This window comes from Sphaerodactylus townsendi, unplaced genomic scaffold (genome assembly GCF_021028975.2).
Source record: "Sphaerodactylus townsendi isolate TG3544 unplaced genomic scaffold, MPM_Stown_v2.3 scaffold_501, whole genome shotgun sequence".
NCBI lineage: Eukaryota > Metazoa > Chordata > Lepidosauria > Squamata > Sphaerodactylidae > Sphaerodactylus > Sphaerodactylus townsendi.
Window position 1 is genome coordinate 1 of NW_025950695.1, and position 13,270 is coordinate 13,270.

The 13,270-nt window shown below is 48.4% G+C and overlaps 1 protein-coding gene across 1 annotated transcript; it reads right to left on the reverse strand.

Annotated features, from left to right (window-relative positions):
• Positions 1 to 1,395: 1,395 nt before the first annotated feature.
• LOC125425453 (outer dense fiber protein 3-like) lies at positions 1,396 to 11,643 on the reverse strand (the record flags this gene model as incomplete). Its single annotated transcript, XM_048483055.1, has 5 exons — positions 11,509 to 11,643; positions 9,206 to 9,409; positions 5,977 to 6,022; positions 4,829 to 4,926; positions 1,396 to 1,543 (listed from the first exon to the last, which is right to left on the reverse strand). Coding segments are annotated over exons 1-5 (605 nt in total), but the record flags the coding sequence as incomplete, so codon positions are not given.
• Positions 11,644 to 13,270: the final 1,627 nt, after the last annotated feature.

Here is a 13,270-nt window from a genome sequence, read left to right on the forward strand (position 1 = left end):
CCCTGCAAGGTTTTCAAGGTAACAGGTGAACAGAGGCAGTTTGCCATTGCCTGCCTCTGTGTTGTAGCCCTGGAGGTCCATGGTGGTCTCCCATCCAATATTAACCGGGACCAACCCTGCTTAGTTTTTGGGATCTAATGAAATTGGGCTAGCCTGAGCCATCCCTGTCAGGGCAGAGACACACAGAGGTGGTTTGCCTTCCTCGCCACAACCACCTGGGTCTTCCTTGGTGGTTTCCTATCAGCGTATTAACTAGGGCAACCCCACAACTTCTGAGATCTGCTAAGGTCAGGCCAGCTTGGGCAATCTAGATCAGGGCAATATCATTCCAGAATATTATTAAATGGTCTTGATATTATTTTACAAGGCAGTCTGGTCGCCACATCTCAAAAAGGATATCGAAGAGATAGAAAAAGTGCAGAGAAGGGCAACGAGGATGATTGAGGGACTGGAGCACCTTCCCTATGAGGAGAGGCTGCAGCGTTTGGGACTCTGTAGTTTGGAGAGGAGACGTCTGAGGGGGGATATGATCGAAGTCTATTAAATTATGCACGGGGTAGAAAATGTGGACAGAGAGACATTTTTCTCTCTTTCTCACAATACTAGAACCAGGGGGCATTCATTGAAAATGCTGGGGGGAAGAATTAGGACTAATAAAAGGAAACACTTCTTCACGCAACGTGTGATTGGGGTTTGGAATATGCTGCCACAGGAGGTGGTGATGGCCTGGATGGCCTGGTGATCACCTGGATAGCTTTCAAAGGGGCTTGGACAGATTTATGGAGGAGAAGTCGATTTATGGCTACCAATCTTGATCCTCCTTGATCTGAGATTGCAAATGCCTTAGCAGACCAGGTGCTCAGGAGCAGCAGCCGCAGAAGGCCATTGCTTTCACATCCTGCACGTGAGCTCCCAAAGGCATCTGGTGGGCCACTACGAGTAGCAGAGAGCTGGACTAGATGGACTCTGGTCTGATCCAGCAGGTTAGTTCTTATGTTCTATTGGAATATCCGCCCCAATTCACTGGGCTTTGCTTTCATTGTGAATCTAACACAGGAAATCTCTAGGTGAGGGCTGAGGTCACAAACCTCCCCTCCAATCTGACAGATGAGGAAGAAGAAGAGTTCGGATTTATACCCCACCTTTCTCTCCTGTAAGGAGACTCAAGGTGGCTCACACGCTCCTTTCCCTTTCTCTCCCCACAACAGACACCTTGTGATTGTGGGCCTGAGAGAGTTTGTAGGGAACTATGACTAGCTCAAGGTCACCCAACAGGAATGGAGGAGTGCGGAAACACATCCGGTTCACCAGATAAGCCTCTACCACTCAGGTGGAGGAGTGGGGAATCAAACCCGGTTCTCCAGATTAGAATCCACCAGCTCTTAACCACGGCACCACGCAGGCTCTTCCACGACACTTACCCTGCTGAGATCCTCATAGAAGCTGCCCACCATGCTACGACCATAAATGGAATAATTGGGGGCTGTGCTCTTGCCGATCACCCGTGGCCCCATCATGGGGGGAAGCGCGTATGCCGCTGGCCCTAGCGGGGAAAACATGCAAGGAAAGGAAAACATACAGCAGAAATCAGAGACGGAGGCTAAAGCTGCCAAACTCTGCCGCAGTGCCCTACCTACTTATTTTATTTATACCCCACTTTTCTCCCCAATGGGAACACAGAAACTGGAAGGCACCTCAAAGGTCATCTAGTCCAACCCTGTGCGCAGTGAGGGAAATTCACATTCCCCCAGTGACCCCTGCTCTCTATGCCTAGTGCAGTGATGGCGAACCTTTTCGAGGCCGAGTGCCCAAACTGCAACCCCAAACCCACTTATTTATCGCAAAGTGCCAACGCAGCAATTTAACCTGAATACTGAGGTTTTAGTATAGAGAAAACGGTTGGCTCCAAGGCATGCGTTACTCGGGAGTAAGCTTGGTGGTAGTTGGTGGCTCTGCTTTGAAGCAACTCTGCAACACTTCAAACGGGTGAATCACGACCCTAGGAGGGTTTACTCAGAAGCAAACCCCATTGCCAGCAACCAAACTTACTCACAGGTAAAGGATCACGCTTTCTTCCCATGAAAATCAGCAGGGTTTAACAGCGCTTAACAAAGTTACCTACACTGTTTCCCCAAAACTAGGTCTCAGGTTTAATTCTAATAATCTCCCTGAAATAATTACACTATTGTCACATGACGAACTCTGTGCACGCGTGCCCACAGAGAGCGCTCTGAGTGCCACCTCTGGCGCCTGTGCCATAGGTTCGCCATCACTGGCCTAGTGGAAGGCAAAAAAACCCCACCAGGATATCTGGACCAAGTTGGCCTGGAGGAAAATCCCTTCCTGATCCCCAAGTAATGACTGGCATTACCCTTGACATATAAGAAAAGTATTTGCACAGGCAGGGGTTTAACAGGAAGGAAAGTCGTTCACAAAAATCAAAAACGTGTCCAGGAAATTCAGTCAGATGAAGCCAAAACAAGACCCGCGTGAGGCTGAGAGGGTCACCCGGTTCCCGAAACCATGGTGTGGTTGGAGGCAAGTCAACCAGATATCCAGTCAATTATCAGGGGTAGCCAGATAATGTTCTGAAAGGGTATTCGATTTCGAATACCTTTAATGGCATATAAATAGTTTAAGATTAACTTAGCAAGATAACAACAGCCTTTACAACTTTACAACTTCTGACGAGTTAAAATAACACCATTAAAAAATTTAGCCACCGCTTCCAACAGCTCGTAGTTGTGGCTGTTTAAAAGATATATCACCTTCTGTTTATCTGTAATGCCTTCACTTCCATGCAGGAAGGGGATTATGTGCTTCTTCCTACCTATCTCATAAAAAGGACAATCCAACAGCATATGAGATACTGTTTCCACAGAACCCATGCCACACGGGCATTTCCTTTCTTTATGTGGGATTCCAAGGTGGCGTCCAAGGCTAAAGGAAGAAGGCAGGGCATTACACCTAGCTAAGGTGATTGCTCTACGCCACCGGGCCTCAACCAGGAGATAAAGGTACTGGGATACAATTAATCTATCCACAGGTATTCCCAGAGAGATCGGGGAACAGGTTTTATTAGCTTCCTCTAGCATCTGTTGAAACTCTCTGTCAAAAAGTCTCTTCTTGATAGCCCCATAGACCTCCTGCTCTGTTAGCATTAGCAGGTCCTCCAAGGAAATGCCCAACTCATTAAGTTTGGCTTTGATTTTAACCCACCACTGGGCTGTGCGGAGGATGGAGCGTCCCTGGGATGTATAGTCCAGTTCATCTCGATTAAAACAAATCCTGGCCCAAAACTTGAATGTACGGCACCAGGCCAGAGTTTCCAGCCGATGCTGGCCTGTTTCTAAGCACAGGGCCGCATAGGGAATAGAATGGGGCAAGCCAAGGATTTTATACAGAAAGTACGACTGGACCCTCTGAAAGGGTATTGATAAAATCACAGCTCCGGGAATTAACCTGTGAAACGAGAGGTAGCCTCACAAATGCTCCGTATGGCTACCAATCTTGATCCTCCTTGATCTGAAGGTTGCAAATGCCTTAGCAGACCAGGTGCTCAGGGGGAGCAGCAGCAGCAGAAGGCCATTGCTTTCACCTCCTGCACGTGGGCTTAAAGGCACCTGGTGGGCCACTGCGGAGTAGCAGAGTGCTGCAGACTAAGACTGGACTCTGGTCTGATCCAGCAGGCTAGTTCTTATGTTCTTATGTTCCGTAAATTGGGCCGTGGAAGTGAGCAGCCAGAAAGTATTCCATACCATTTCGTGGCGACTGGCGAGAAGCTCATTCTCAGCTCCTTGCAGAGTTTGCAACTTGTTAAGCAAAAAAGGAGAGAGACAATCTACCAGGGACCAGGTGACTATTCCTTTTTTTTAAAAAAATGAAGTTTTTTATTAGTCATTAAACGAATTGTGGCTGACCTTCGAGAGAAAAATCATCACAAAAATACATTTTCCTTAAAAACTCCCAATTTTGTCTGCATGGAACATTTACAAACACACACAAAAAAATTACCGCTTGCTCTTTAACAACAAATTGGATCTTTAAAGTTACTGCTGATAAATATCACACTTTTCTCCATTAGATCTTATTTTGGCAATCCACTAACCTTCAAAATCCACTAAACTTCAAAACCACTAATATCATCATTTTCCCCCTTTTTTATCCAAATAATCTATCAAGGGTTTCTAATTATCCAAAATTTAACTACATATTTAACTACAAATTTAACTACAAATTTAACTTTGTTACCCTTAAGTAACAAAGTGCGTTTGGCCATCTCTACCAACTCTAACAGCTTCACCCGCCCAAATTACTATTCTTTTGTGACATCAGATATGGTGTGGCCCATCAGAACCCAAGTACAGTCCCAAACCCTCCCACCAGTCTTAAAAGAACAGCTTGGTAGGAGCTCCCACCACCAATGGTGTACCACTAATGGGGACGTGGACAGTGGTGGGATCCAAGAACTTCCAACAGGTTCCCATGGTGGTGGGATTCAAACTGTGAAGTAGTGCCAATGGGGCTGGGCTGGGCACAGAAGGGCATGGCCAGGCATTCCTGAAAGCAGGGCATTCCTGGGTGGGGGGGCTGTGACAAGGATGCAACCGCTGCGCCGGTCCTTGGGCGGGAAACTTAGTGCATAGGCATGAGCTGCCACGCACACCGGTGCACCTCCTGCTAGACCACTTCAAGTTCTGCGCACTACTGCTGAGAGGAGGGGCGTAACGAAGGCAAAAATCATGTGGCAAAATCACCCATTAGTAACCCCCTCTCGGCACACACAAATAATCAGTTAACCTACTCTCAGGAACCTGTGAGAACTTGCTGGATCCCACACTCTGGATGTAAGGGTGTTCCATGTCTTTCGGGTGCATGCTGTTGCGATCGCGTGGGAGGGCACCGGCTGGGTCCCTGTGCCCGGAGCTGCCTCCAGCAGTGCAAAGACCAGGCCAGCACCCAGCGACTCCCCCCGGTGCTGAGAAGCCACTTGCACAGCTGATTTGTTTGCTGCAGCTGCCAGCCGGTTCCCCCCCCCCCCCCCCACGCAGGGAGGCCGGGGAGGGAGGCAGGAGGTAGCCTACAGGGAGGAGGGAGAAAGGCAGAGGTGGGATCCAGCAGGTTCTCACCAGTTCCCGAGAGGGGGTTACTAATTATTTGTGTGTGCCGAGAGGGGGTTACTAACTGGGTCTGCTTTTCCGTTAGAAATTCCATTAGGTCCAAACATCATAAAGTCCTGTTGTTTCCCATGTGGCTGGTTAGTGAAGGTAGAAAACGGGATCATTCTTCCTGTTGGGCTGTTTTAAAAACATGTTCTAGAAACAAAATTATTTGGAAGCATTAAGTATTTGACAGGCAGTCAATTAGAGGAGAAGTAGTTGTTTTCTGTTGGCAGCAGACGATAGGACTGGCTATAATGAGTTTAAATGATGGACAGAAAGAGACCAGCTGGAAATTAGGAACTTTTTTTTACAGCAAAGGGTTTTTTACAGTCACAGAGAAATGATTCATGCCCCGCCCCCGGAATGCCTGGCCACGCCCCCATCATGCCCCGCCCAGCCCCATTTGTGCTACGCCAGTGTTTGAATCCCACCACCATGGGAACCTGTTACTAAAATTTTGGATCCCACCACTGAGGGCGAGGCTTGGTGGCGGGCAGCCTAGGTGGGCGCAGAAGCAGCAGGCCGACCCAGGAGCTGGCCTGCAACCGCTGCGCCCATCCCAGCTCCCTTCCTGAGCCCCGGCCTCCCTGCTGATTCCGTGGTGGGGAGGCGCGAGGGAGGCCAGTCGCCACCCGACCGCATCATTGAGGCCCGGTACACCACTTACCACAAATATAGGCTTACAGGAAAGGAAGTAGAAGGGCTTAAAAATCGAGGGGGGTTATTTGGCCCCATTGTGACCCTCTCTCACCTGAAAGCGTCTGGTCAGTATCCCGAAATCCCTAGATCCATGAAGCAGCCGAGTAGATAGAACCCATGAGGGGTAGGTAATCTCCCGGCTTTCTCTGGGCTGTAGCATCCTGCAAAAGAAGCAAAGAGGCAGACTTTGGTCAGGGAACTGTGGAGATGGAGACCAGAATGCCTACAAATTGGTATGGCTGATCAAGAAATATGGATGTTGTATATGAACCAAAGATTTCCAGGAATCAAAAATGGGGAACATATTATGAAGTGACCAACAGGACTGTATGTTAGCAGCAGGTCAAAAGGCATGTTAGAAGCTTGTCAGTTATTATGCAGGCAAGCAAAAGATAAATATCTTTTAAGATCTTGTGCTAAAAGGTTATCATACGTGACAGAAGACATATACCTTTCTAACTTTGTTTTTGGTTAGGAGCAAGGTATTAGGGACGCTACTTGAATAACAGGCATCAGCGAAATAGAAAGAAGTGTTTTTCTATATATGTTAAAAATGAACACAGAAATGATAACGAGAGATTCACATGTACTGGTATTTTTACTATAATTCTATAATTTATTGCAAAATCAATGTTTGTATAATCTGTTAAAGTTAAATCATTTCAAACTTCTACAAGGGAAGTTTTATGATCTCAAAGAATGTTGCATACCCTGAAGAGGTATCTCTCTCTTCAGGAGCAAACTTAGAAAAACACGTTATTCTTGAAAACCAGAAAAAGGCAGAAGTTAGTTTTATTGCAGCCGTTTGCATATGGGTAGAGGGACATGAGCTAAGCGCATGGAGCATTTGTGACACGTAGAATAGAGGCTGCCTTAATGTGACAAGGAGACGGAACTATCCAATGGGATTTTAAGGTTCATGCTTATAGCATGTGAAAGGGGTATGGATCTTATGGGGATGAACTGTGACGTATGTATTCTTTGTATCTATAAAGACTAAGGTCTTTCCTATGGTGGGTGTGTCTCTCTCTCGAGAGCCACCCAGAAGGGGGGTGTCTCTCTGTTGAGAGCACCCGGAGGGGTTACCTTCTGTAACCTATATTCTGTTAAGTAAAATGGTCTATTTGTTTCTGATGTCAGATGTCTTTTGCTTTTTGGGGAATTTGTCTCTAACCTAACTTTTCTCAAAACAGCTGTGCAGGCCAGACATGAGTTCTGGCCTCACAGCATGATGCCCAACTAGTGGCATCATCTTGCAAAGTGAGATTTGTAGTCAAGGTTTCACTGCCCATATCCTTTATGGGGCTGAAGCTGGAAGAAAGGGCCACTGGATCCCCCCAAGGGACCACCATAGCTCTAAAGTCTTTCCGGCTCGCTCGCTTTGCTCTAATTTTGGAGCAGACCTATTTAGCACACCGGATGAAAAACAAAGAGGTGTTTTGCCAGCTTAGTCCCCAAATTGTTCCTAAAAGGATCCCAACAAACTGTGGGATCTGTAGCTGCCAAACCTCTGGGAGAGGCACCACGTCGAAAAAAGAGAAACAAACCTTCTTGTGTTGATCATTAAGAATTTATTACAAGGTCTTAATGTTTGTGAGTACTATAACTTATGTCCTGTAGTCATTTTTAAAAAATTTATAACAGATAATTTGATTTCTTATTAGGATATCTTATGCTTATGTTTTTACAGATGGCGCCACAGGAGGTGTTCACGAAGCATAACCTAACCTGGGGGTTAGCTAGCCCCTTGCATATTTGTATACTTATCTTCACAGACCAGGAAAGGGATTTGGGCGTCTTAGTGGATAGTTCCATGGGAATATCAACTCAATGCATGGCAGCTGTGAAAAAGGCAAACTCTATGCTGGGGATAATTAGGAAAGGAGTTGATAATAAAACTGCAAGGATTGTCATGCCCTTATATAAAGCCGTGGTGAGACCGCACTTGGAGTACTGTGTCCAGTTCTGGTCGCCACATCTCAAAAAGGATATTGAAGAGATAGAAAAAGTGCAGAGAAGGGCAACGAGGATGATTGAGGGACTGGAGCACCTTCCTTATGAGGAGAGGCTGCAGCGTTTGGGACTCTTTAGTTTGGAGAGGAGACGTCTGAGGGGGGATATGAATGAAGTCTATAAAATTATGCATGGGGTAGAAAATGTTGACAGAGAGAAATTTTTCTCTCTTTCTCACAATACTGGAACCAAGGGGCATCCATTGAAAATGCTGGGGGGAAGAATTAGAACTAATAAAAGGAAACACTTCTTCACGCAACGTGTGATTGGTGTTTGGAATATGCTGCCACAGGAGGTGGTGATGGCCACTAACCTGGATAGCTTTAAAAGGTGCTTGGACAGATTTATGGAGGAGAAGTCGATCTATGGCTACCAATCTTGATCCTCTTTGATCTGAGGTTGCAAATGCCTTAGCAGACCAGGTGCTCAGGAGCAGCAGCAGCAGCAGAAGGCCATTGCTTTCCCATCCTGCATGTGAGCTCCTAAAGGCACCTGGTGGGCCACTGCGAGTAGCAGAGAGCTGGACTAGATGGACTCTGGTCTGATCCAGCTGGATTGTTCTTATGTTCTTATGAGATTTTGGAGTGGAATCTGGGGGGAAGGAAGGGGCCTCAGAGGGGTATTGTTCACCTGCTTAAAACCTTGGCTACAACCACCTTTCTACCTTGTGGAACTCAAGGTGACTTACAGTGTAACTAAAGCAACCGTTCAAACACACACAGAAGGTCACAATTTATAACCACCGTTAGGAGGGCCAAAAAATAAAAAAAGCACCTTAGGGGTTTGCAACCTGCGGCTCTCCAGATGTTCATGCACTACAAATCCCATCAGCCCCTGCCAGCATGGCCAATTGGCTGATGGGATTTTTAGTCCAAGAACATCTGGAGAGCCGCTGGTTGCAGACCCCTGCCTTAGTCAAATGCAGTCTTAAGTAAAATTGTCTCCCACTGTTGAAGATCGAAAGCAGGGGTGTCAAACTCGTGGCCCTCCAGATGTTCATGAACTACAATTCCCATCTGTCCCTCCCAACATGAGCATTGGCTATACTGACAAGGACTGATGGGAATTGTAGTTCACAAACATCTGGAGGGCCGTGAGTTTGACACCTGTGATCTAAAGTGAGAGGGAGCAGGTGCACTTCTCTGGGGAGAGCGCAACAGACTCCACCTTCCACAGGTCACGTTTGCCCCAGGTGAACACACCTGTACGGTCAATTCCAGGTCCCTCCTGGAGGATGGCAACTCGGTCTCGGCGAATACCTGCATCCGCCAGCACCCAGCAACAGCAGCTGCTTCTCCCACCCATGCCTTCCACCGGTGACCCCGACTGACCTGGCCCCGGAGTCTTGAAGGGCATGACGTCCCGGGGGCGCCCATAGATGGAGTATGCCGGAGTGCCGTCCTTCCCCTTCATGGTCATGTTGGGCGGAACCAGGTAGCCTGGCCCCGGCGAGCAGCTTTCTTGGTGCTGGAACCGGCGGGTGCCGAAGCTGTAGGCAGGAGCCCGGAAGCGAGAAGGGTCGTGCAGTTGGTAGCCTGAAGGGAGGAGGGCGAGGGAGCCAGGATCAGTGACAAGGGAGGGGCAAGCCCCCAGAGCAAGGGAGAGGTATCTGGTCGCCCTGAGACAACCTGCCTGGCACGCCCTGGGGGCATGATGGGTACTCGGCCAGACGCAGTGTAGGCCCAAGAGGGCATGTCCATTGCAAGGTGGACTTCGCATGTACTGTGCCATTCTGTTTCTCAGTGGAGACTCGAATTCAGGTCACCCAGAGATTGGCACTACCCAGTACACCCCACCGGCTCTGGGACTGTCCCAAGGGTGAGTAGAATTTATTTATTTGCTGCAGAAGAAGAAGAAGAAGAAGAAGAAGAAGAAGAAGAAGAAGAAGAAGAAGAAGAAGAAGAAGAAGAAGAAGAAGAAGAAGAAGAAGAAGGAGGAGGAGGAGGAGGAGGAGGAGAAGAAGGAGAAGGAGGAGGAGGAGGAGGAGGAGGAGAAGAAGGAGAAGGAGAAGAAGAAGAAGAAGAAGAAGAAGAAGAAGAAGAAGGAGAAGAAGGAGGAGAAGAAGGAGAAGGAGAAGGAGAAGGAGAAGAAGGAGAAGGAGAAGAAGGAGGAGGAGGAGGAGAAGGAGAAGGAGAAGGAGGAGGAGGAGAAGAAGGAGAAGGAGAAGGAGGAGGAGGAGAAGGAGAAGGAGAAGGAGAGTTTGTCTCACCCTGTAAGAAGTCTCAAAGTGGATTACAAACTCCTTTCCCGTCCTCTCCCCACTACAGATGCCCTGTGAGAAAGCTGAGAGTTGGGAGAAGACTGCGACTGGCCCAAGGTCACCCAGCAGGCTTCATGTGGAGGAACAGGGAAACAAATCCAGTTCACCGGACAAGAGTCCACAGCTGTTAACCACTACCCCATTTTTTCTCTTCAACAGGGACCCAAAGTGGTTTACAACATTCCCCTCTAGTCTACCCTCACAGCAACCTTGCAAGGTAGGTCAGACTGAAAGCATGGAACTGCCCAGACTCACCCAGCAAGCTTTCATGGCATTGTGAGGATTTGAACCAGGAAATGGGGGGGAGGATTCCAGATCCTAATCTGACACTCTAACCGCTGTACTGTGCTGTGTTTGGGGTAGTCCCAGACTCTCACTTCCACTGGGGCGGGTTCCCAAAAGAAGGGCTAGTCACAGCTTCTCAGAGCTCTCTCAGCCCCATCTACCTCACAGGGTGATTGGTGGGGGGGGGGGAGGGAAAGGAGCTTGTAAGCCCCTTTGAGTCTCCTGCAGGAAAGGGGGGATACAAATCCAAACTCCTCCTCCTCCTCCTCCTCCTCCTCCTCCTCCTCCTCCTCCTCCTCCTCCTCCTCCTCTTCTTCTTCTTCTTCTTCTTCTTCTATCCCACCTTTCTCTCCTGTAAGGAGACTCAAGGTGGCTTACAAGCTCCTTTCCTTTCCTCTCCCCACAACAGAGGAGGCAGGTGGGGCCGAGAGAGTCCTGAGAGAACTTTGACCGGGCCAAGGTCACCCAGCAGGAATGCAGGAGTGGGGAAACACATCTGGTTCGCCAGATAAGCCTCAGCTACTCAGGTGGGGGTGAGAGAGTTCTGAGAGAACTATGACTGGCGCAAGGTCAGCCGGCTTCATGTGGAGGAACAGGGAATCAAACCTGGCTCTCCAGATTGGAATCCACCCGCTCTTAACCACTACACCACACCACCTCCTTCGTGCGCCGAGAGACCGCTACATTCTGGGTCAGGGGTGGGCAATTATTTTTCCATGGGGCCGCATAAGAAACAGAAAATATTGTGGAGGGCCAGGCCAAAAGGCAGGGCGGTGAGGCGCTTTTGAAAGCCCCGCAGAAGCCGGCAGCCAAGGCAACCGGCTTCTGCGGGGCTTTCAAAGACGCCTCGCTCCCCAGCACGGCGGGGGGCCAGTCAAGGTCATCCGCCGGGCCGGATTTGGCCCGCGGGCCGTATAATGCCCAGGTGGGTGGAGAAATCCACGTGCCTGCAAGTCTGAGTGCCAAACCGCGCCAGCTCTGCCATCTGGCTCTGAGTGGGTTTGTGATGGAGACCCTCCCCCTCCTCCGCGCCGCATCGTCCCTTGGGGGAGCAGGGCCATTTCCCTTAGCCCCCCCTCTCTCTCTTACCTACATTCGTTGGCAGCCCGTACTTGGGTCCCGGGCTGCTGTACAGGGCAGCGATTGGTCCTCTGGGCCGATGGGGGCGCCAGCTCCCCACCCATATGTCTGTGGACATGTCTGCTCCCGGGTACAGTCACACCTTTCGCTCTGCAAGGACCACAAGGAGAATGCGGTGAGGATTGGGCCAGGAAGGCTCAGGCAGTCGGCAAGAATCCCCCCTCCCCAAATAAATAATAATGTGGGCTTTTCTCTGACGGCTCTTAGCGGTGGTCTTCAGCCTGGAGCGGCCGGTCTCTCCTTGCGAAATGGGTCGCTCCGTTTTGATCCCGGTGGAGAAAGTAGCTACTAGAGGAAGGGCTGTGGATCAGAGTGGCTGACCATGTGCCCGGCATGCGGAGGGTTAATCCCCGGCATCTCCGCTTAATGGATCAGGTAGCAGGTAATGCCAAGACCTGGACTCCGGGGAGCGGCTGCTCGTGGTCTGACCCAGTCGAAAGCATCTTCACGTCTCTCAGGGTGTTTACGGTCCAAGATGGTAAAAAGAGAACCAGGAACATCGTGCGTAGCTGCTATAGATGGTAGCCGTTCTTGGAATTGCACTTTGCACTATTTTAAGGTTCCGATCAGCACAAGGGTCCCTGGACTCTTTCATGTGGTCTTCAAACCCCCAAAATCTTAGCCAACACATTTTATTTATTTATTTATTTGATTTTCACCCTGCCCATCCCCGAGGGGCTACTGCATCCCTCTCAGTAGCTTCTCTCCCCCTCTCCCCTGCCCTCGTTGGGTTAGTTATTTATTTATTTATTTATTTATTTATTTATTTATTTATTTATTTATTTATTTATTTATTTATTTATTTATTTATACTTTACATTTATTAGCCGCCAGAGGACTCAGGGTGGCGTACAAACAATGAGTGCATAATAACAATTAATATACGACATTAAAACCAACAACAAACAACATTCCAATAAAACCAACATTCCAATAAAACCAACATTCCGATAAAATCAACATTGCAATAAAACCAACATTCCAATAAAATCAACATTCCAATAAAACCAACATTCCAATAAAACCAACATTACCAACATTCCAATAAAACCAACATTCCAATAAAATCAACATTGCAATAAAACCAACATTCCAATAAAATCAACATTGCAATAAAACCAATTGTTGGCTATGGTGCCTAAACTAGCAGCTGGCTTTAAACTGGCTTGTAGACATATATATCACTTTATTGTTAGGTCTTGTATATTGACTATCAAGAGCCGCCTTGAGCTCATCTGCGGCTGGCCTCGACCCGGGCCAGAGCCTTTACGGGTCTGGCCCCTGCCTGGTGGAACGCTCTTCCTCCAGCTGTCCGGGCCCTGCGGGACCTTGGTGAGTTCCACAGGGCCTGTAAGACGGAGCTATTCCACCGGGCTTTTGGGGGGGCCGGCCGCGGTTCTACCGCCCCCCACGGAGGCTGCCTGTTTTCCATCCTGGCTGGGCCCTGATTCCATCTTGGGCCCTGCCTACCCCCTCCCCTTTTGGCCTTAGATTGGGCGCCTGTTTTTAACAACTTCTGTTGTTTTAATTTGTATTTATTCTTAATAACTGCTGCTTTAGTTTTAATGGGTTTAAGTTATATTTTTGTATTGATTCGCTGTCTTGGAGAACAGTCATATTGTGAGCCGCCTCGAGCCCTTCAGGGGTGAGGCGGCCTATAAATTTTATTATTATTATTATTATTATTATTATTATTATTATTATTATTATT